Below are 23,989 nucleotides of genomic sequence, written 5' to 3'. Positions count from 1 at the left end.
TGGGAATGGGGCGGTGAATTAAAATGACAGGCGACCGAAAGCTCGGGGTCACCTTGAAGGACTGAACGGAGGTGTTCCGCAAAGCGGTCACCCAATCTGCGTTTGGTCTCCCCAATGCAGAGGAGACCGCATCGTGAGCAACGAATACAGTGTACTAGATTGCAAGAAGTACAAGTAAATCGCTGTTTCACCTGGAAGGGGTGTTTGGGGCCCTGAACAGTGGGAAGGGGGGAGGTATAAGGGCAGGTGTTACATCTCCTGCGCTTGCACGGGAAGGTGCTAGGCGAAGGGTGCTGGGGGTGATAGAGGAGTGGACTAGGGTGTCTTGGAGGGAGCGGTCCCTACGGAATGCTGAAAGGGGAGGGGAAGATGTGTTTGGTGGTGGGATCACTTTGGAGGTGGCGGAAATGGCAGAGGATGATCCGTTGAATGTGGAGGCTGGTGGGGTGAAAGGTGAGGACAAGGGGAACCCTATCGTGGTTCCGGGAGGGAGGGGCAGGGGTGAGGGCAGAAGTGCGGGAGATAGAACGGACATGGTCGAGGGCCGTGTCAACCCTGGTAGAGGGGAATCCTCGGTTGAGGAAAAAGGAAGACGTCGGCAGCACTGGTGTGGAAGGTGGCATCGTTGGAGCAGATGCGGCGGAGACGGAGAAACTGGGAGAATGGAATAGAGTCCTTACAGGAGGCGGGGTGGGAGGAAGTGTAGTCCAGGTAGCTGTGGGAGTCAGTGGGCTTGAAGTGAATGTTGGTCAATAACCTATCCCCAGAGATGGAGACGGAGAAGTCGAGGAAGGGAAGGGAAGAATCAGAGATGGACCATGTGCAGGTAAGGGAAGGGTGGAAATTGGAGGCAAAGTGAATGAAATTGTCTAGTTCAGGGCGAGAGCAGGAAATGGCACCGATACAGTCATCAATGTATCGGAAAAAGAGGTGAGGGAGGGGACCCGAGTAGGACTGGAACAAAGAGTGTTCCACATATCCCACAAAAAACCAGGCATAGCTAGGACCCATGCGGGTACCCATAGCAACACCTTTGATTTGAAGGAAATGAGTGGAGTTAAAGGAGAAGTTGTTCAATGTGAGAACAAGTTCAGCCAGGCGGAGGAGGGTGGTGGTGGATGGGGACTGGTCAGTCTCTGTTCAAGGAAGAAGCGGAGCGCCCTCAGGCCATCCTGGTGGGGGATGGAGGTGTAGAGGGATTGTACGTCCATGGTGGAAAGGAAGCGGTTGGGGCCAGGAAACTGGAAACTGTTAAAGTGGCGGAGGGCGTCCGAAGAGTCGCGGATGTAGGTGGGAAGAGACTGGACAAGGGGAGAAAAGATAGTGTCGAGATAGGAAGAGATAAGTTCCGTGGGGCAAGAACAGGCTGAAACGATGGGTCTACCAGGGCAGTCCTGTTTGTGGATCTTGGGAAAGAGGTAGAAGCAGGCTGTGCGGGGTTGGGGAACTGAGGTTGGTGGCTGCAGGGGGAAGATCTCCAGAGGAGATGAGGTCAGTGACAGTCTTGGAAACGGTGGTTTGATGTTCGGTAGTGGGGTCATGGTCCAGGTGGAGGTAGGAGGTGGTGTCGGAGAGTTGGCGTTCAGCTTCCGCTAGGTAGAGGTCAGTTCGCCAAAACAACAACAGCACCACCCTTGTCAGCAGGTTTAATGACAATGTCAGGGTTGGATCTAAGAGAATGGAGTGCTGCAAGTTCAGAGGGAGGTAGGTTGGAGTGAGCGAGGGGAGCAGAGAAATGGAGACAGCCGATGTCACGGCGGCAGTTAGCGATGAAAAGATCTAGAGAGGGTAAGAGGCCAGGGGGAGGGGTCCAGGTAGAACAGGAATTCTGAAAGCGGGAGAAAGGGTCAGTCGTGCGGGGGGGGGAAGGCTCCTGGCGAGAGAAGTGGGCACAGAGGCGAAGGAAAAAACGAGCTCAACATCGTGTCGAGCTCGAAATTCATTGAGGTGGGGGCGTAAGGGGATGAAGCTCATGCCTTTGCTGAGGACTGATCGTTCAGTGTCATCGAGGGGGAAGGTCAGAGGAAAGTGAAGCGGGGCGTTGGTGTCCAAGAGTTGATGAAGCTTGCGATCTTGACATCGGAAAGGAAGAAAAAAAGTTTTTTGTTGAAGCGTCGGATGAGTCGAAGGATGAAATGGAACTGTGGACCCGGACAGCTTTGAGATAGAGTGCGCCGGCGTTGCTGAAGAGGTCAAAAGTGTTCATGTGGCGCCGCATGGCGTTGAGCATGGATCTCAAGATGCGGCGAGAGCAGTAGTTCGAGGAACGATAAATATCTTGGAGATATTTGCAATCCTGGGTGGATCCGAAACACGAAGGGTGGAAGTTTAGTTGGAATCCACGTGGAATAAGTCAGAACCGGAGACAGTTGCTGAGGAAAATGATGTGGCTGTGAAACCGAGTCTTGGCAGATACCTGATCAAACATGAGAAGCAGATACCTGATCAAACACGGTGGCATAGTGGTTAGCACTGTTGCCTCACAGCGCCAGGGACCCGGGTTCGAATCCGGCCTCGGGTGACTGTCTGTGTGGAGTTTGCACATCCTCCCCGTGTGTGCGTGGGTTTTCTCCGGGTGCTCCGGTTTCCTCCCACAGTCCAAAGATGTGCGGGTTAGGTTGATTGGCTATGATAAATTGACCCTTAGTGTTAGGGGGGTTAAATACGTCGGGTTACGGGGATAGGGTGGGATATGTGTTGGTGTAAGGGTTACCGGGATCGGGTGGGATATGTGTCGGTGCAGGCTCGATGGGCCGAAATGGCCTCTATCTGCACTGTGGGGTTTCTGTGATTCTGTGATTCTGTAATGAAGATGAACAAGGTTGAAGAGCCAAATGGAGATCCCGTCGAAGAGAAGAGCAGAACTTCTTCAAGGTCGGCATTCCTAGAAGAACACTGTAAATGTTGCTTTGTAACTGAATGCTGGGAGGTGGACTTGAGATCCACAATATTGGGACTGGGGACACCAACTGAGAATCACGCTAAAGATATAGATCACTCGCTATTTAGGCGCACTACGCTAACCATTTGTCTTTTTAGGTGTCTTGTTTGCTTTAATAATTCTTCATTTCCCAAAAGAAATGAGTTATTTAGATTCCTGCTGTTACTCACTAGCGAGTAGCCAGTTGTCTTTTTCAAGCTTTAATCTCTGCAGAACTCGATGAGCATACTCTAATTGCTTCTTTTCTTCTTCCTGGAGTTTATCTTGTAATGCAGTGCAGCGTTCCTTTTCCTTCTTTTTCTTATTCAGAGGCTTAAGAAAAACAAATTGAGAGAGCTGTTAATGTGGTCTTGCAACAACTAACAGTTGAAACTGAGCAATTTTTTACAATGGAGTTAAATTTAAAAAAATGAAAACTAACACAAGAGCTTCAGAATATTTCTTAATTATAAACTGGTAATTTTTCATATTCACTTTAACACATATACAATATAAAGCAAATTAATTAAGCTTAAATTAAAACAGTAATTCTAAGATATCAAATCTTTTCAATGATGTGCTCCAACACTGATCTGCCCCTCAAACCCAAAAGCAAGTCAGTAATCACAATAATCAATTATAATTGGCACTCAACATTTAATCAAGCACTTGATACTAATGTTGCAACATAAATTAGCAGCATTTAACCATGAACTGTTTTCAGGCAGTTGACAGAAAACCTTTAGAACAAACACAGTAGAAGCAATCCCACTGAAAAGACAAGTTTGATTTCTGGATTCTTACCATTTCCTGATTGTCATCAATAGCTTTCATTTGGACCTTCAGTTTGTTCACTTCTCGGTCGTAACTAGTGCTGGGGACAGCAAGGTCATACATAGAGAGAGACCAAAATGTGGCATAGAACTGAGGGCTGATGTCATCCCATACTTTGGGAGGGTGAAGCGAGACCACAGCATCGTGGACAGGTGCCATTACTAATTCACATGCATTGATGTATTTGTGAACTTTTTGTTGTTGTTTGTTCCCCTTTTCAGCTTTCTTCAGTTCATCATATTTGGACTAGAAAGGAGCAAGTAAACATAAATGTACTTTGCCAACACTTAGTACTCCTAGATATACAGTAATGGAAATTTTGCTACAAAAGGAAACTATTTGGCCCACTGTGTTTGTCCCCCACTAGAGCTATCTACTCAGATTCCATTTCTCTGCTTCTTCCTCATACAATTAGTAAGAATAAGTTCAAGTCATAGAGACAGTAACAGAGAGCAGCCACAAGCTTGATCCCCAGTATCAAAGAGTTGAGTTATGAAGAAACACTGAACAAACTTGAGCCCTTACAAGGAAGCAGATGAGAGGGAATCCTTTGGAAGCATACAAGATATTGCAGATAAAGTTAATTCATTGCATGATTTAAAAGTAAGCCAAGACACTGGAACAAAGGAACACAAGCTAAACTTATGAAAGGATATTATAGGCCTGATGTCAGAAGAATTTCTTCATGCCAGCAATGATCAACACCAACTGATGATCTTCTCAGTAGGGTAAAGGTGGCAATTTTTAAAATTCATTCAAGACCGTTAGACGATGTAATAGAGGTACAATGTGGATTTTCTTCCAGATGATTGAGCTCAGACTCGATGGCTACTCATCTGTAATTATCTTGCGATCTTATCAAATTTTATATCCAACACCCCTTACATGTGGTTGACTTCTTTACAATCACCTGTGGTAATACTTTCCATATCCAAATAACCTTTTGCATCAAATCAGATTTTCTAATGTACCCCTCAAAAATTCTTCCAAATTTCCTTTGTTTGCTCATCGGTGCAAAGTTAAAATACAGAAAATACTTGTGCAAGATCAGTCACCCGAACTGAATTTTTTTTTAAATTTAGAATTTGATAATTCATTGAATAAATGAATGTTAGTTCCAAGGAAAAAAGACAATCAATTCTACCAAGTGAAATTACTTTAAACAGTAAGGATTCTGAAATGTTTTACGGCAAGTAAAAAGTGAGGTACTGTATTACTTGTTCTCCCACCATCCACCCCCAACCCAAGAAATACAAAAGTTAACCCAGCCACCCCCAACCCAAGAAATACAAAAGTTAACACACGAAATAGGCCAGTTGACCCAACCAGTCCATGTTGGCATGTACCCTCCACACAAGAGAATATACCTAATCATATTTACCCACCTTGTTTCCATATCCTTTCATCTTTTTCTTCATCCATCCATCAAATCGAATCCCGAATGTTGACATGGTTTCTGCCAAAACCACTAATACCGGAAGTAAATTCCACACCCTCACAACTCCCGGTGTAACTAAGTCTCTTGCTCCATGTTCTAAATCTCTTACATTTAATTGTGCATCTATGGCTCCTCGGATGAGACCCCACAGCTACTGGAAGTGAGAGGAGCTCATGGACTTCTGTCACTAAGATTGAGGCCATCCGTTCAGCTACCTCTGCCGCATCCCTCCTTTCCCCTTGCCCACCAAGCCAGGCTTCTTTCAAGGTTCCACCCAGCCATAGACATGAAACTTCTATCTCTAGTTTCTCTTCTATCTCCCATATGCCCAGAGGCCAAGATTATTTTGCCATAAGACCCACCTCCTGCTCTTTTGACCCTATTACAACTAAATTGCTGACAACCTAATTTTCTTCACTGGCCCCTATGCCAGCTGATACTATAAATGGTTCCCCCTCTCAGGTACTGTTCCGCTTCCTTTCAAATCTTCTGTCATCAGCCTCATCCACAAAAAACTCCACCCTTAACTCCACTGCCCTTTGAAAACTACTGTCCCATCTCGAACCTCCCTTTCCTCTCCAAAGTCCTTGAATGTGTTGTCACCTCACAAATCCATGCCCATTTGTCACGCAACTCCATATTTGAACCTCTCCAATCAGGTTTCCATCCCTGCTGCAGCGCTAAAACCGACATCCTCTGTGACTGTAACCGTGGTGCACTGTCCCTCCTATCCTTCTCGACTGGTCTACCACACCATATTCCTCCAATGTCTCTCCTCTGTTGTCCAGCTGAGTGGGTCTGCCCTCACCTGGTTTCACGATTAACTACCCAATCGTAGTCAGAGAACCTCCTGCATTGGCTTCTCTTCGCACACCGTTACCTCTGGAGTCCCTCAAGGATCTATTCTCGTCCCCCATACGATTTCTCTGATACATGCCTTCCCTCGGCAACATCATCCGAAGATACACCGTCAGGTTCCACATGTACACTAACAATATCCAGTCATGCCTCACCACCAACTCTCTCAACCCCTCCACTGCCTGTGTTGTCAGACCGCTTGTCAGACATCCAGTCTTGAATGAGCCCAAACTTCCTCCATTAAATATTGGGAAGACCGAAACCTTTGTCTTCTGCCCCTGCCACAAACTCAGTTCCGTAGGCACCAATTCCATCCCTACCTGGCCACTGTCTCGGGCTGAACCAGATCGTTTGTAAGCTCAGCATACTATGACCTGGAGCTGCACTTTCAAATCGCATATCCTCTCCGTAACAAAGACCGCCTACTTCCATCTCTGGAATATCGCCCATCTCCGCCCCTTCCTCGGCCATCTACTGCTGAAACCCTCATTCATGCTTTGGTTCCCTCCAGACTCAACTAGTCCACTGCTCTCTTGGCTGGCCGCCGATGTTCCACCCGACATAAACTGGAGCTCACCCAAAACTCTCTTGTCCCCATCATAACTCGCACCAAAATCCGTTCACCCATCACCACTGTGCTCGCTGACCAACATTGGCTTCCACTCCACTAACGCCTCAATTTTAAAATTCTTAGTCTTGTTTTCAAATCCAGTCATAGTTCACCCCTCCCCAACTCTGTAACCTCCTCCAGCCCCACAACCCTTCGACTCTAGCCTCTTCTGCGTCCCCCACTTCCTTCGCTCCACCATTGACGGCTGCCCCTTCGGCCGTTTAGTTCCTGGGCTCTGAAATTCGACCACCAAACCGCTTTCCCTTTCCACCTCTCATTCCTCTTTTAAGACACTGCTTAAAACATACCTCTTTGATCAAGCGTTTGGTCACCTGTCTTATCTCCTTCGGTTCAGTGTCCAGTTTTATCAATTACGATCCGGTGAAGCATCTTGGAATGTTTTACTATGGTAAAAGTGCTATATAAATGCAAGCTCTTGTTCTTGCAACACTCATCTTCTATTTAAAATTTTAAACATTTCTACCATATCATGCATCTGCAATGTTCCAACGAAAAAAGACAGTTTTTCAAGTCTTTGTTCATATTTGTATTTCCTCATACCAGGCAGCATCCTATTGATTCTGCGTTGCACCCTCTATGGCCTCAATATCCTTCCTATAGTGTGGAACCCAAGTCTCCACACTGTACTCCAACTACGGTCTTAAAGTTTTTATAACCACATCACTACCTCTTGGCTTTCTTATTGTATACCTTGTGACAAAACCCAGGGTGCTGCCTTTAATGTCCTGTGTAAAAGCACCCACAAATCCTTCTGCTCTTCCACAGCACCAAGCTGACTTCCATTCAGAGTATAAATAACAGCTTTTTAAAAAAAATCAAAATGCAACATCTCACACTAACTGACAATAGTGAGAAAGGCTCTCGGCTTGGAAGATCAGGAAGTAGAATCAGTATGGGTGGAGAGAAGGGACAGAAAACACTGGTGGGAGTAGTATAGTACAGGAAACTCTTTTATCCGGCACCAACGGGACCGGCGTGGTGCCAGTTGATCAAAAAGTCTGAATTACAGAGAGGTATACTTACCAAGGTACGAGAGCCCCGTACACGGCCACAGGTGCAGGAACCCCGGTTACATGGCCACAGATCCAGGAACCCTGGTTACGCGGCCACTAATAAAGAGTAAAACTTACCTGAATGTACTCTTGAATTTTGCCGGTTAAGAGAGATTTCTGGATATTTAGGTGCTGGTTAAAAGAGTTTCCTGTAGTTATACCGTTGGACAGAATATTAATCAAGGAATAGTAGGAGTGTGTAACAAAGGTAATGCAATAATCGTGGGGTACTTCAATCTTCATATAGACTGGACAAATCAAATTGGCAAAGGTAGTCTGGAGGACGAGTTCATGGAATACAGTCAGGATAGTTTCCTAGAACAGTAAGTCTTCGAACCAACCAGGGAACAGGCTATTTTAGATTTTATATTGTGTTATGTGACAAGGTTAATTACCAAACTCAGAGTAAAGGATCCACTGGGGCAGAGTTATCAAAATAGGATAGAATTTACTTATTGTAAGTCCGAAACCAGAGCCTTAAACTTAAATAAAGCCAAGGTATGAGGGGGCAAGTTGGCCAAGGTAGATTGGAAAAATAGATTAAAAGGCATGGCGGTAGATAAGCAGTGGCTAGCATTTAAAAAAATATCATTCTTAACAAAAATACATTCCATTGAGAAACAAAAACTCCACGAGAAAAGAAGCTTATAATGTTGCGAAGAATAAGGGTAAGCCTGAGGATTGGGAGAGTTTCAGAAATCAGCAAAGGATGACCAAAAAACTGATATAAAAGGGGACGAGAGAAAACTAGCAAGGAATATAAAAACAGATAAGAGCTTCTAGAAGTATGTAAAAAGGAAGAGAGTAGCAAAAGTAAACATTGGTCCCTCAGAGGCTGAGACAGGAGAAATTATTATGGAGAATAGGAAATGGCAGAAATGTTGAACCAATATTTTGTATCTGTCTTCACAGTGGAAGACACAAAAAGCATACCAAAAATGGTGGGGAGCCAAGGGTCTAATGAAGGTGAGGAACTTAACACAATTAATATAAAGTGGAGAACAAGTACTAGAGAAACTAATGGGATGAAAAGCCGACAAACCCCCTTGACACGACGGCCTACATCCTAGGATTTTAAGAGGTGGCTGCAGAGGTAGTGGATGCATTGGTTTTGATCTTCCAAAATTCCCTAGATTCTGGAATGGTCCCAGCTGATTGGAAGGTAGCAAATGTAACACCACTATTCAATAAAGGAAGGAGAAAACAGGGAACCACAGACCAGTTAGCCTACATTAGTCGTCGGGAAACTACTGGAATCTATTGTTAAGGAAGTGGTATCAGGGCACTTTGCCTAATCATGTTATGATTTTCGGAGTCAACATGGTTTTATGAAAGGGAAATTGCGTTTGACAAATTTATTAGAGTTTTTTGAGGATGCAACGAGCAGGGTAGCAAAGGGGAACCAGTGGATGTGGTATATTTGGATTTCCAAAAGGCATTTGATAAGGTACTGCATAAAAGGTTATTACACAAGATTAGGACTCAAGGGTAATATAGTAGCATGGAGAGAGAATTTGTTTTCTGTCCGTTAACCGAGTAGGGATAAATGAGTCTTTTTCAGGTTGGCAGGCTGTAACTAATGGAGTGCCGCAAGCATCAGTGCTGGAGCCTCAGCTACTTACAATCTGTATTAATGACCTAGATGAAGGGACTGATTGTAATGTATCCAAGTTTGCAGACGATACAAAGCTAGGTGGGACAGTAAGCCGTGAGGAGAACAGAGTCTGCAAAGGGATACAGATAGACTAAGTGAGTGGGCAGTAAGGTGGCAGATGGAGTATAATGTAGGGAAATGTGAGGTTATTCACTTTGGTAGGAAGAGTAGAAAAACAGAATATTTTTTAAATGGTGAGAAACTTTTAAATGTTGGTGTTGAGAGATATTTGGGTATCCACGTGCAAGAAACACAAAGCTAGCATGCAGGTACAGCAAGCAATAAGGAAGGCAAATGGCATGTTGGCCTTCATTGCAAGTGTTGGAGTATAAGAGCAAGGGAGTTATGCTACAATTGTACAGGGCCTTGGTGAGACCACACCTGGAGGACTGTGCACAGTTTTGGTCTCCTTATCTGAGGAAGGATATACTTGCCTTGGACACGGTGCAACAATGGTTTACTCGATTGATTGCTCGGATAAGAGGACTGTCCTATGATGAGAGATTGTGTAAAATGGGCCTATACTCTCTGGAGTTTAGAAGAATGAGCGGTGATTTCATTGAAACATACAAGATTCTGAAGGGGATTGACAGTGTAGATGTTGAGAGGTTGTCTCCCCTGGCTAGAGTGTCTATAACTAGGGGGCATAGTCTCAGGATAAGGGGTAGACCATTTAAGACCGAGATGAGGAGGAATTTCTTCACTCAGAAGATAACGAATCTTTGGAATTCTCTACCCCAGAGAGCTGTGGATGCAGAGTCTTTGAGTATATTCAAGGCTGAGATAGATAGATTTTTGGACTCATGGGGAATCAAGGGATATGGAGATCGGGCAGGAAAGTGGAGTTGAGGTCGATAACCAGCCATGATCTTATTGAATGGCGGAGCAGGCTCGAGGGGCTGAATGGCCTACTCCTATTTTTTATATTCTTATGAATTCCATTTGCCACTTTTTCATCCATTCCTCCATCTTACCAATATCCCTCTGCAGCCTCCTTTGACATAATTAAATAACTACCCTCCTATTTTGCCATCAGCAAATGTTGACAACTCCCTCTAGGCCAATATTACAAAAAAGCCCACAAGAATTTTTTTGCCAGTCATAAGATTAAATATCAATAAATGTAATTGGCCTTTTCCAGCCATGTCAGGAAACATTCACTTTTTCTTTTGATCATCAGGAAATCAAGACAACACTGTATCATACCCCAGTTCAACTTGATTTGCGTCATCTGGCTGGCAGGTACTGCAGGAAGCTTGGTCAGTGCTCAGCTGGTTTCTTTCAGTTTGAAAGTAATTTTTTTTTAATGATGCGGATGGGATTTGTTTTTTTAAAAAAACAGAAGTTATATATTTTGGGATCAGCTCCTAAAGAACAAACTTATCAGCACGTGCATCAGGTTTAAGTCACATTTTAGTTAAAATCATTGTACTGTAAAACTGAATCGACTGCACATATAACAAAGGATCGCTTGGGGAAATAATGCAGGCTGCTTTCTGCAGATTTAACAAATTCTCTTCTATGATGTTGCATATAAATATTTAACTTCGCAGCAGGCTGCAGTACTGTTAAACTTAACAAACAAGCCCAATCATCAGCAACATGGAAAAACCAACTAATACCCAACACTTAGAGACCAGCACAGGGTGTAATCCTTGATAATAGGCAACTTTCAGAAGAGGACTCGATGACAGAAGATATGTATGCATGCCTCAAACAGAATCCCGAGCAGCCTCACAAGGCCAATTCCAGATCACTTTCTTTCCACAAGATCGATCCAAAAAAGCCTGAAAATTACAAAGGAATCTCGCCAAAATCAGTGGCACTTAAAGATATTGAAGGTTATGGAAACCCCTGAACTAATCACAAGGTGTAGGGCAGGTTATGACTTTATTCAAGGTCACAGAATTTCTTATGGCTCAGAGGAAACAGATTACAGTACTCCTTTTCACAGGTAGCATGGTGTTATTGCAGAAAATAAAAATCAGAGGCATTCTAAGAGGGTGCGATTGACCGCATTCAAGGCTGCAGAGAGGTTGAGGAGGAGAAGGAGAGCTAATGTAATACCGTCACAAAGAATATAATTTGCGATTTTGATTTGGGCTGTTGCAGTGTGTGAGAGGTAGAAACCAGATTGGAAGGATTCAAGCAGGAAGTCCCTGAGGAGAGGGAATCATTTACAATGTCAGCTAGAATGTAGGCCAGGAAAGGAGGCTGGGTGGTCAGCAAGTTAGTGGAATTGGGGTTGAGGGAGCAGGAAGTAGGTTTCTTGAATGAGATAAGCCTGGAGAGTGGGAAGGAAAATGAATTAGAGAAATTAAGAGAAACAGGGCAAGGATAGGAGGGTGACAGCAGTAGATTTGGTTTAGTGGGAAGGACCCAAAGCAACTGAACCTTGGTGAAGAAATTCATGAGTTATCCACACTACATATTGCAGGCGAGTGTGAAGGGAATAGGGGAGGAGCCTAAGGAGGCAATTGATAGTACAGAAAATGAGTTTAGGGTTAACTTTGCCCGCCAAGATGATCCTACAGTAGTGGATACCTTTGGTTGTGAAGGTTGAGGCTTGAGAGCTTGACATGGCGATGGATGACTAAGCCAGCTGTGCACTAAGCCAATGACACAAGTTTGCACCCCTTGAACAAAGCAAACGCGAAGGTCCTACTTGGGGAATACCAGACAAAATTATGAAACACCTCTGCACGGAAAGGGTGGTAGAAGTTTGGAACTCTTCCACAAATAGCAGTTGATGCTAGATCAATTGTTAATTTTAAATCTGAGATTGATTGATTTGGGGCAAATGTGGAGTTAGGTCACAGATCAGCCATAATCGCATTGAATGGCGGAACAGACTCAAGGGGCTAAATGGCTTACTTCTGTTGCTAGAGATGAAAAACATGCGTAAAGTACCAGAGATTTTATTAAATTAGCTCGGTAAAAATATTTTTGCAATGAGTCAAAATACTATTTTTCTGAAGATATGATGCAATACATCCCTGAAGAAGTTTGCTATTTTTAAGAAAGGATTTCCAAGAAAGTGTTTTTTTCAACGACATAATAGTTTGCTAGATACCGATTACAGCAAGCATGTATCCTTGGACAGCAGATTAACTGTTTAACCTTGAAATCCATAATGGTCACTTTGGACAGATGGTGCCTATACACTAATCTTTAAACCAAATTCCATTAAAATACCAAGTCTGATAAATTTGTCTGCAAATAGAAAGGTTTTGTCTTCTGACCAAAGACAACTTTGCTGGTTGATTCAATGCTTTCATTAATATTGTACTTCTGCATGAATAAAGTAATGGAATACTGTTTCTTGGCACAGTACTGTTTCTCAAGATACCTCTTACCATCTGATAAATTACAAAAGCATTTCTCACCCGGCATATAGATTTTGCTTAATTAGACTCACATAATGAAGGAAAACTAATTGGCTGCTCTGGGTCCAGAGATAGTCAGAGTGCAGCCGCAATTTGAAAACAAAATCTGTTACAGGTTGAAGCTCTCTAAGTGGATTTCTCTCTCCACCCCATGAACGTTCCCTCCTCCCTAGTGCAAGGGTGCTGATGCGACACATGAACAACCTGATACTCATCCAAGAACAATGACCATTCAGGTGAGGTACTTGGAAGGCTGATGGGTCCTAAGTAATAGGAATGGAATAAGTTAATAATGACGTAAAATTGTTCTTGCTTTATTTTGAGGCACATCTGGAGTGTGGGTGGGAACTCCTTGGAAATTCAGACCACTACTCTTAAGTATTTAAAATATGGGGCTGTAACAAGTTTTGGAATACCACTAAGCTGGCACAGTATTTTTAAAAAGCATGATTCACATAAATAGGAGACAAGGAGACTTAGCAGCAGGAGTGATAACAAAATGTAGATGACTGCAACGTCCCAAATAATGGGATACTTTTTAAAAAGAGGATTAAAAGGAAATAAGTCTGATCCATCTATCTGAAAACAAGAAGAATAGATGAGAGGAAGCTAGTGGTTAAAATTGGAATTTAATTCAGCAACTGGTAATCAAGAAATATTTTAGGAATTATAAACGGAATAGTTATGCAGATGAAGGGCAACAATGATAATTTTCTGTCTGAGGTCATTGAATTATGAAGACAGACTTGATGCTGAGCACTTGTACTCAGCTTGGGGGTGGGGGGGGGGGGGGGGAAAGGTAGACAAACACTTAGAAGGGGTCTGACCCAGGTCGTTAAGATTATTGAAGGCATGAACATCAAGCAAGCAGGTACAGGTAGACTACCTTTTATCCGAACTTCCGAAAACCTCTAAAAACCAAAGGTTTTTCCATTCAGCGTAAGTCGTGCGCACGACATGACCAGAGTGGCGCACGACTTACGCCGAGCAGAGGGTCAGCGTAAGTCGTGCGCACGACCCCGACCCCCGCGGACGACCCCCGCCGACTCCCCCGCGGACCCCCCCCCCGCCGACCCTGACTCCCGCCGACCCCCCCCGCCGCGGACCACCGCCGACCCACCCCCGACAAATTTCCCAGTCTTATAAAATACCTTACGAAATCCGAAATTTTCCGAAAACCGAAACACGGCTGGTCCCGAGGTTTTTGGATAAAGGATAGTCTACCTGTACCATGTTTGAGGTGATAGGGTTGGGTAGAACTAGGGGCAAAATCAGAGGAAGCAGGCAGTGAGGTTGAAAATATAGAAGTTTAATTTTCCCCCATAGGGTGATCAACTCTTCAAGCAGGGTTTTGAAGCAGTGAAGACCGTTTCTTTATACTCCTTTATTAAGAAGCAATTAGAGGAAAATGAGGTGATCACAACATATGGAGGGTAAGAGTAAATTATTTTAGAAAATAATCAGTGGGTCTGGGGTCGCCTGGGGCTTGCCTGATGCTGAATGAGTTTGGAGAGGACTCAGATCTCTGCTTTACCTTCTCCCAGGAGAGTGAAGGTTTGCGCAGAGTTAAAATCACCCAGAGGATAGGGCATGAATACATATGGGCCCGATGGCCTTTTTTCAATCCCAGATACATAAACAAAGACTGATTGTAAAATGTTGACAGCAGTGGTGCCTTTCCTGATATTGGTAACATCTATTGTTGTTTTTGCTTCAGAATCAGTGTACGAGCTAAAAACCTAATTAAATATCTGCCCAAGACGACAGAATTCCCAAGACCAGCTAAAAAATTAACCACAATTTTTTTCCCCACATTTCAAGATAAATTGCGTGTCTTGCACTGAAAAGCGACAGTACTGCAAGCTTAATTTCTTTAGCAGCAAGCACCAAGGAAACACGGATTGTGAACAAAGTTTCAGAATTGTCTAAACTGCATTGATATTTTGGTGATTTCACCGTCCTCATTTGCTGCTCACATTACCCATGTAGTGCTCCCTCTGCCAATGGCACCAATGGTATCCAAGAGCTGAATTTTCTTGGACTGAGGTTCTGAGTTTTGTATTCAGACACAACACATAATGTGGGCTGCTGTCCAGATTGGTACTTCAACAGGCCCAATTGGCAGCACACTGCAAAAGGAAAAATGAGAAAGAAGGGCTCTCCGCCTGAGCGCCATTCTCTTGGTGCCACGAAACAGCTCAGACAATTTAGAAACCAATTTGATGATCAAATACTTACTAGAAACCGAGTTGGATAAAAGATAGTTTAAACTTAGCTAAGCGAGATGAAATTTGAGCTTTCAACAATTTGTTGGTGAGCCAACCTTCAAAGTCGCATTTTCTGTGAACTGTACTGATAGATTGCCCTTCTTAAAAATATAAAAGGGAAAATGCATCACCTACATAGTAACCTTCCACAGCAACAGAAAAGCAGCTGCCAAATAAAGCACGACACTTACCGAAATGTGGTGTGCATACATAGGACGTGACAAGAAAAATGCAGCATCATGAGGTGTGTGAAACTGATTACAAAGAACATCAATTGAAGGCACTCGTTTGATGTAGTCTTCTGTACTTAGATTTGAAGCTAAAAATCCTCCGAACTGCACCAGTGTATCGTGGCACTGCAAAATCAAGTACAGTGTATTTAGTTTGGACTTCAAATTGGATTTACAAGCATCCTGTAGATTATTTCACAAATCTGAGTGGACAAATATAAACCATGAAAGAACTAACATAATATTCATTTGGCAGTGGCAAAACTTGTTGCACAAGCACAAATATAAGTTGTAAAACAAACTCTCAGGCTGAAAAGGAAGAAATAAAATGAAAAATGTATCTGCAGATTAATACTAGAATGCAGTGTTCTTACTTTTCTTTAAGATCATGACAAAAGGTGATCTCAAAGTGAAAAGAGCTTTGTGACCTCATTCTTGGCAATAGTGTTGCGTAGCTTGTATGTATGTGTGAACTGTTGTGTTCAATACGAGAAAGGTGTGCACTATAGTGAAATCATCCACTTTTGGAAGGCAGTGCCAACATCAAGCATGTGTTAATTCAAAACTTCTCTAATCTGCTCTAATCCTCACCTCAAAATACCTTCGACTATACCAAAATGAAATTTTCCAATTCGCACAACAAGCTTTCCTAATGACCTGAGAAAGATCACCAATTTGTGCCAAGTTATTCATGATTTTATGCTGTGGAGTCATGCTTGCTAAGAATAGAGTTGAAAGTGACCAACCTATTTTGACATGGAGCCCTTACAGGTGACAAAGATTTTCAGCTGATCAGAGTTGATTTCAAAATCCAGGGTATGTAAAGCAGATTGTGAACACACTGAGCCATACAGTCCCCTCATATTAAGAACTTGCATCATAAAGCATGGAAGAAATAAAAGACCCTGCAAGTTTTTTTTTAGGCTACGATGTGGAAGATGGCAATATCAGCACCTCCCTACACAGCAAGTTCCCAATTCCAGTCAGGCTGTTAGTTCTCTCTCCAATATTACCTGTTCTGCTTTAAGGATCTAGTACCTCAATGAAAATGTTGCAATACCTCAATGAAAAATAACAGCTGCTCCATATGCTTTACTAGACTTGCAGCCAATGTTATTCTTATTTTGATCAATCTCACTGTTACCTCACAACTTTGGGAAAATGCTATCAATGTGTGTGTCAAGGTGCTTCACCAAAGATGAACAAACAAAACAAAAAAATCAAAAACTGAGTCAAGTCAGGATATCTCCCAGTTAATAGTTTTAGAGTGAGGTTTGCATAGACCTGGAAGCAAGATCCTTTTCTTATTTTATCAGTCAGGGAAATGGGGATGAGGTAACTAAGCAGAAAGGAGGATAAGGGTGACGGGGATAAATAAATATTTTCAATCTTAGAGAGAATAATTTCTTGGCTGACTAAAATACAAGATTTCTGCATTTTATATTCAACTTAAAGCTCAACAAGTTTAGACCATTTCAAATGTATCCAGGAGTCTCAAAATTAGCCTGGGAGAGAGTTGGAGAGGCTGCAGCCTGGCCTGGGATTAAACTAGCGGGTATTCTTGTTGCAATGGGCCTGAAATCACAGCCTCCAGGAAACACTGCACTGTATGTGGATGAAAGAAACTGGACCAGGCCAAGAAGGGAACAAAGTCGAAAGCTGGAATGGAAAGTAGTGGCAAAAACAACACAGCAACACCCAGAGTTGGAAGGGAGCCGATCTGATACAGACTCGTTTTGGGGGCTTGGTAAATATGACAAAAAAACATTGTATGATATCCAAGACAATATCCAAATAACATTGCTAGATTTCTAATCACCCATCACAAAACTAAATTATATAACATGAAAACCAGGTTTAAAATCCCACATAACTCATCAGCATCAGGACTGGCATAGCAACTGAGCTGTTGAAAGCTGGTGGTGCCGCTTCTTGGTTGCTTTTTGTTTTCATAAGCAACAGGAATGTAAAATCAGCTGACATGCTGGCCTCGGCAACAAGCCCGAGTCAAAGAGAAGGCAATCTAGCCCACTACTTGCAGTAGCACCCCAACATACTTCAGACTTCTTTGCAGTCCCAGTGCTCAAATGGAAAGTCCAGTAAAAGTGGGGCTTGTAAAGTGCAGGCTATGAGATTGAAAGGGAGCAGCAAAGTGTGTAGTATGGACTGTGAAATGTAGTCTGTTGGTTGGTTGTTTGAAGAAGTCTCTGCAATGGTTAATTGGAATTGGAATATAAATGTTTGGCTCATAAAGCCAGATCATGAGTTGGGTGGGTGGAGAATTTGGAGCTCAATTTTTTTTTTTTTTAAATATGTTTAGCATGCAAGTAAAATATCTTTTTCAGGGCATTGCAGGGTTGTTATGTAACTGTCAAACAAGTACTGGGGAGATTTATTTTGCTGCAATGTGATTGGGGAGAAGACTTTTTGTTGCAATACAACTGAGCAGATTTATTTTGGGAGGAGACAGGGGAAAAAGTGATAGTTTTTGCAATTTGATACAGCATAACAAAAAGTAGAAAATAACCAATTCTAAAGCAGAAAAATAAGACCAAACTTAAAACAAGACAAAGACAAATAGACATATTCATAACAGAAATGATATTCAATATTTTCACTGCAGGTACAAGAAATATTATACAGATGAATCGTAGTCCTTTTTTTAAAAATGTATTCTTGGGTTGTGGGCTGAGAAGGTAGTGGTAGGCCACCTTCTTGAACCACTAGTCCAGGGAGAAAGTCTTCCCCCCCCACCCCATCACATTGCAGCAAAAAAAAATCTCCCCAGTACCTGTCCCATTACCATCTCCTTTTGCCTTGAATATCTCTTCATGTCTTTTAACCTCTCCTGCCTTCTATCCTATCACAGACCTTCCCTTTTGTTCTTTCATCCCCCTCCCCCCACTCCTACACTTGCTTAAATAAAGTGCTCCATTTCCTGCTTTTTTCCCAGTTCTGACGAAAGGTCATCGACCTGACATGTTAACTCTGTTTCTCTCTTCACAGATGCTGCCCGACCTGCTGAGTATCTCCAGCATGTTCGGTTTTTATTTCAGATTTCCAGCATCTGCAGTAGTTTCTTTTTGTCTCCCCAGTACTTGTTTGACAGTTACATAACAACCCTCCAATACCCTGAAAAATACATTTTACGTGAAGGTGCTCCAACAATGCTGTTATGTCATGTGTTCTAAGATTTTGACCCAGCAGTGATGAAGGAACGATGATGTGTACAAGTGAGAATAGTATGACTTGGAGGGGATCTTGGAGGTGCTTGTGTTCCCATGCACCTGCTGTCCTTGTCCATCTAGGCAATGGCGGTTTGGAAGGTGCTACTGAAGAGGCCTTGGCATGTTGCTGCAGTGCATCCTCCAGATAGTACACACTGCACCCACAGTATGCCGGTGGTGGAGGGGGTTGGTGTTGAGACTAGTGGGTGTGGTGCTGATCAATCAGACTGCTTTGTCTAGAAAATACACAGTACTCCTCCGATATGAACCAACAAGCCTGACAAACAGAATTCCTAAAATAGCCTGGTCAAGCAATTTTACAACCCACGCCTCACAAAAATTGTCATAAGAATTATTAAACTAATTCATTACTATTTGTAATGCTTACCTGATCGTACAATTTCCCAACTAATTTGAGATGCTTCTCACCCCCCTCCTGGAAAATAACACCATTTCTCTGTTGAGCCATAAGCAGACAAAGGGGAAGTGCCAGGTCATGGTCAAGCAGTGCATCTTTTAGTCGCTGGGATGATTTCTTTGTGTTCCTAATCTGTCCAAAGTAGCCACCCTGAAAACAGCAGAAAAAATATTTTGATGATGATACACAAGTACCCCAACATCCCCCCCTCATCAAAACAAGTGACCCTTGCATGAAATAAAAACCTAAGTATTAATTCGAAACAGAAAAACAATTGGATGGTGGAATTTAGTAGTTTCTAATTGTAACATAAAGGAGGTTACTTTTGTATGTTACATGAGAGATCTCAACCAAATCAAAACCACAAGTTTAATAGCTAACCTCAAAATGTTTTGCCACCCAATAGCAAAATTCAATATAAATAGGAATGCCCGACTTCTGTACACATAATAAAACCATTTCCTCTTCCTTATCCCCTCCAAAATAATAACTGAAATTTGCCTTGGCCATAAAAGTTATGGTTTTCACTACATGGTACAAGGGGGGGGGGAATGACATGTACCACATATTTTTGATCAACCTGACAACCTATTACACTACGAATTAATTCGACATAAGGAAACAATCACAAAAAAGGAAGTTTTTTTCCTGCTGTTACTGCTGCTTAAGCCAACAAAAAAGTAACTTAAATTGGCAAATGTCAAAACCCACCCAGTATTTATAAAATTTTGCAACCTGGTTAGACTCGTGAAAAAATACTGTTAGAAACAATCATGCCAGGCACCTGGAGTGTTCCTTCATAGTGTTGCCGACATTTTAACATAAGTTTCTCCTTCCCATTTATTTCAATGCGGAGCACAGCACACTGGAATCTACACATCTCAAGGGGGTTATTTTTGTCATACCTCAAGTTACAGTAGTATCTTATCGTAAATTTGCCAACGTTTGGTCAGTAGCCCTATTTAACCCTTTACAAAATTAAGCAGATAAAGTTGCCTTGCCTCAGCTTTTAACTGTTCTCCGCCAGTCATGGCTTCTAATTGCTCAGTTGTCATTTCCTCTGTAATTTCAATACCAGCCATCTTCTGTACGACTTCTTTCAGGATCAGCAGATCAAAACTGCATTGAACAAAGTGAAGAATAAGTTGAACACACATAAGCAATGACCTCAACAAGAACAAAAAAAATAACCTTTTAGTTTTATCCTCTCCACCCACACAGGACTGAATATTTACTGTATAAAATTAATTTAAGTAGCAAAATTGTTTGCTTCTACATTATAGTCATTCACTCAGTAACTCAAAAGGTTAAATTATGACTAACTAGAATTGAAGATGCAGCTATGTGCCTCAGCTTCCTAACCTCAAATTTATCTCCATGGGCGATGCCCATAAAAGCATAAATATCACGACAGTTATCTAACCAGATACACACACGCTAGCTGATGAGCTGTAGGTCAGTATTTAGCAGAGGCTCAGAACTAGAGATGTTTCAGCTGAAATTGACGCTGGGGAAAAAATGATCCACTAAAATTCACAAGATTTCTTTCCTTAATCTAACCACTTGCAGCTTAAAAAAAAAAAAATCAAAATTAAAATTCTCGAATGCCAGATTGCACAGCAAGGTACACAATGTGGATTTGCATTTGCTCAGAACTTATACTTGTTTATTGATGCACACAACTTTAAATTAAATTGCCTGCATTTCTTAAGCATACAATAACTATACCTTTTCCCAGCCTTTAGTTGGTTTGCAACATACTGCAGAAGACCAGTGAGTTCTATTGGATATTTTCTGAAAATCGCACCACAAAAACTTGCCAGACCTGTTCAGAGAGATATTCAAATTTTCATTATACCACTTGAAAAAACAAAGCAGATCTTTGTATCTATATCTATATATATAAAGCGGCTCTTCTGTCTGTCCCGATGTCTGTCTGTCTGTCTGTAAATCCCGCCCGCGGTATCCCAAAAACGTTCAGCTCATTAGCATCTCATTAGCGACCGTGTGACGTCGAGGTCCACCAATCGGACGGCGGGTTCCTTCCTACAGTTGAGTGTCGAGTGACTCGACGATTGACCAATCGTACGCTTCGGTGACCTGACCGGTCGACCAATCGGTGCGTGTGTGGGCGGGCCTTATCCTTCTGAACCGAGGTGAGTGGCCGCCATCTTGATTTTTCACAATTTTTTCCCCCACACTTTGTGTGTGTTAGGGAACTAAGGTAAATATTTTAATGATGTGTTAGGGAATTAAATAACAATTTAATAGGGGGGGAGAAAGAGAGCCTCAGGAAATCGCCGGGGGGGGGGGGGGGGAAAAGAGAGCCTCGGGAAATCGCGGGGGGTGGGAGCCTCGGGAAATCGCGCGGGGGGGGGGGGAGCCTCGGGAAATCGAGGGGGGAGAGCCTCGGGAAATCGCGGGGGGTGGGCGGGGAGAGCCTCGGGAAATCGCACGGGGGGGGGGGGGGGGAGCCTCGGGAAATGGCGGGGGGGGGGGGGGGGGGGGAAGAGCCTTGGGAAATCGCGCTGGGGGGGGGGGGGGGGGGGAGAAAGAGCCTCAGGAAATCGCGGGGGGCTTGTGCCGCCCGCCCGCCCACAGCAGCCGTCCATCAGCCGCGGGGGACCTCAGCTCCGGACCTCAGGCGCTAGGCAGGGGGAGGGGCCGGAGAGAGGGACAGAGGGGAGCGGGGGAGGGAGGGAGACAGGGGAGGGGAGCGCGAGGGAGACAGGGGAGGGGAGCGCGAGGGGAGGGAGGGAGACAGGGGAGGGGAGCGCGAGGGGAGGGAGGGAGACAGGGGAGGGGAGGGAGAGGAGGGGAGGGAGAGGAGGGGAGGGAGAGGAGGGGAGGGAGAGGAGGGGAGGGAGAGGGAGGGAGAGGGGAGGAGGGAGAGGGGGGGGTGGAGGGGAAGGGGAGGGAGGGGGAGGGGAGGAGGGGAGGGGGAGGGAGGGGAGGGGGAGGAGGGGAGGGAGAGGAGGGAGAGGAGGGGGGGGAGGGAGGGGAGGGGGAGGGAGGGGGGGAGGGAGGGGAGGGGGAGGGAGGGGAGGGAGAGGAGGGGAGGGAGAGGAGGGGAGGGAGAGGAGGGAGAGGAGGGGAGGGAGAGGAGGGGAGGGAGAGGAGGGGAGGGAGAGGAGGGGAGGAGAGGAGGGGAGGGAGAGGAGGGGAGGGAGAGGAGGGGAGGGAGAGGAGGGGAGGGAGAGGAGGGGAGGGAGAGGAGGGGAGGGAGAGGAGGGGAGGGAGAGGAGGGGAGGGAGAGGAGGGGAGGGAGAGGAGGGGAGGAGGGAGGGAGAGGAGGGGAGGGAGAGGAGGGGAGGGAGAGGAGGGGAGGGAGGGAGAGGAGGGAGAGGAGGGGAGGGAGAGGAGGGGAGGGAGAGGGGAGGGGAGAGGGAGGGAGAGGAGGGGAGGGAGAGGAGGGGAGGGAGAGGAGGGGAGGGAGAGGAGGGGAGGAGAGGAGGGGAGGGAGAGGAGGGGAGGGAGAGGAGGGGAGGGAGAGGGGAGGGGAGAGGGGAGGGGAGAGGGAGGGGAGGGGAGGGGAGGGGAGGGGAGGGAGGGGAGGGGAGGGGAGGGAGGGGAGAGGAGGGGAGGGGAGGGAGGGGAGGAGGGAGGGGAGAGGAGGGGAGGGGAGAGGGGAGAGAGGGGGAGGGGAGAGAGGGGAGGGAGAGGGGGAGGGGAGAGAGGGGAGGGGAGAGAGGGGAGGGGAGAGAGGGGAGGGGAGAGGAGGGGAGGGGAGAGAGGGGAGGGGAGAGAGGGGAGGGAGAGAGGGAGGGAGAGGAGGGAGAGGGAGAGGAGGGGAGGGAGAGGAGGGGAGGGAGAGGAGGGGAGGGAGAGGAGGGGAGGGAGAGGAGGGGAGGGGAGGGAGAGGGGAGAGGAGGGGAGGGAGAGGGGAGGGAGAGGAGGGGAGGGGAGAGAGGGGAGGGGAGTGGGAGGGGGAGGGAGAGGAGGGGAGGGAGAGGAGGGGGAGGGAGAGGAGGGGAGGGAGGGAGGGGAGGGGAGGAGGGGAGGGGAGAGGGGAGGGGAGTGGGTGGGGAGGAGGGGAGGGGTGGGAGGGGTGGAGGGTGAGGGGGTGAGGTGGGTGTGGGAGGGAGGGGAGGTGGGGAGGGGAGGGGGTGGAGGAGGGGAGGGTGAGGGAGGGGAGGTGGGGAGGGGTGGAGGGTGAGGGGGGAGGGGAGGTGGGAGGTGGAGGGGAGGGGAGGGAGGGGAGGAGGGTGGGGTGAGGAGGGGTGGGAGGGAGTGGGGAGTGGTGGGTGGGTGAGGGTGGGGTGGGTGAGTGGGGTGGGGAGAGGAGGGGAGGGGAGGGTGAGGTGGGGTGGGGTGAGGGGTGGGTGAGGAGGGGAGGGAGGGAGGGGAGGGGTGAGGAGGGGGGAGGGTGGGGTGGGTGTGGAGGGAGGGTGAGGTGGGGTGGGTGAGTGGTGGGGAGGGGTGGGAGTGGAGGGTGGGTGAGGTGGGGTGGGTGTGGTGGGGTGGGTGTGGTGGGGTGGGTGTGGGAGGGTGTGGTGGTGGTGTGTGGGGTGGAGGGGAGGGAGTGGTGGGAGGGAGGGGAGGTGGGGGAGGGTGAGGGGTGGGTGTGGGTGGGAGGGAGGGGTGGGGTGGGGGAGGGGTGGGAGGGAGGGAGGGGTGGGGTGTGGTGGGGGTGAGGGGAGGGGTGGGTGGGGAGGGGAGGGTGGGAGGGGTGGGTTGGTGGGGTGGGGTGGGTGAGGTGGTGTGGTGTGGGTGGGGTGGGGTGAGGGTGTGGGGGGTGTGGTGGGGGTGGGTGTGGGGTGGGGGGTGGGTGTGTGGGGGTGGGGTGTGGGGGGGTGGGGTGTGGTGGGTGTGGAGGGTGGGTGGGGAGGGGTGGGGTGGGGTGTGTGGGAGGGTGAGGAGGTGTGGGGTGGTGGGTGAGAGTGGGGTGGGGAGGGTGTGGAGGGGGAGAGGGGTGGGGAGGGGTGGGTTGGTGGGGTGTGGGTGTGGAGAGTGGGGTGGTTGTGGTAGGGAGGAGAGAGGAGGAGAGGAGAGGAGAGAGGAGAGGAGGAGGGAGAGAGGAGGAGAGGAGGAGAGAGAGGGAGAGGAGAGAGAGATAAGAGAGAGAAAGAAAGAA

The 23,989-nt window shown here is 46.1% G+C and overlaps 1 protein-coding gene across 3 annotated transcripts in view; it reads right to left on the bottom strand.

The window, feature by feature from the left end:
- Nucleotides 1–23,989, bottom strand: part of thoc2 (THO complex 2) — a 156,111-nt gene that overhangs the window by 57,840 nt on the left and 74,282 nt on the right. For all 3 annotated transcript variants that reach the window (XM_085999429.1, XM_085999438.1, XM_085999447.1), the window contains 6 exons: nt 20,644–20,740; nt 19,917–20,034; nt 18,886–19,065; nt 15,232–15,396; nt 3,725–4,000; nt 3,112–3,253 (listed from right to left, as the gene is read on the bottom strand). In XM_085999429.1, the coding sequence (XP_085855555.1) occupies nt 3,112–3,253; nt 3,725–4,000; nt 15,232–15,396; nt 18,886–19,065; nt 19,917–20,034; nt 20,644–20,740 (978 nt within the window). The remainder of the gene's footprint in view (nt 1–3,111; nt 3,254–3,724; nt 4,001–15,231; nt 15,397–18,885; nt 19,066–19,916; nt 20,035–20,643; nt 20,741–23,989) is intronic.

Source organism: Somniosus microcephalus, chromosome 1 (genome assembly GCF_052327205.1).
Source record: "Somniosus microcephalus isolate GS21.2 chromosome 1, FLI_Smic_1.0, whole genome shotgun sequence".
NCBI lineage: Eukaryota > Metazoa > Chordata > Chondrichthyes > Squaliformes > Somniosidae > Somniosus > Somniosus microcephalus.
The sequence above is the reverse complement of the archived record's forward strand: the minus strand, read 5'-3'. Positions and strand labels throughout refer to the sequence as shown.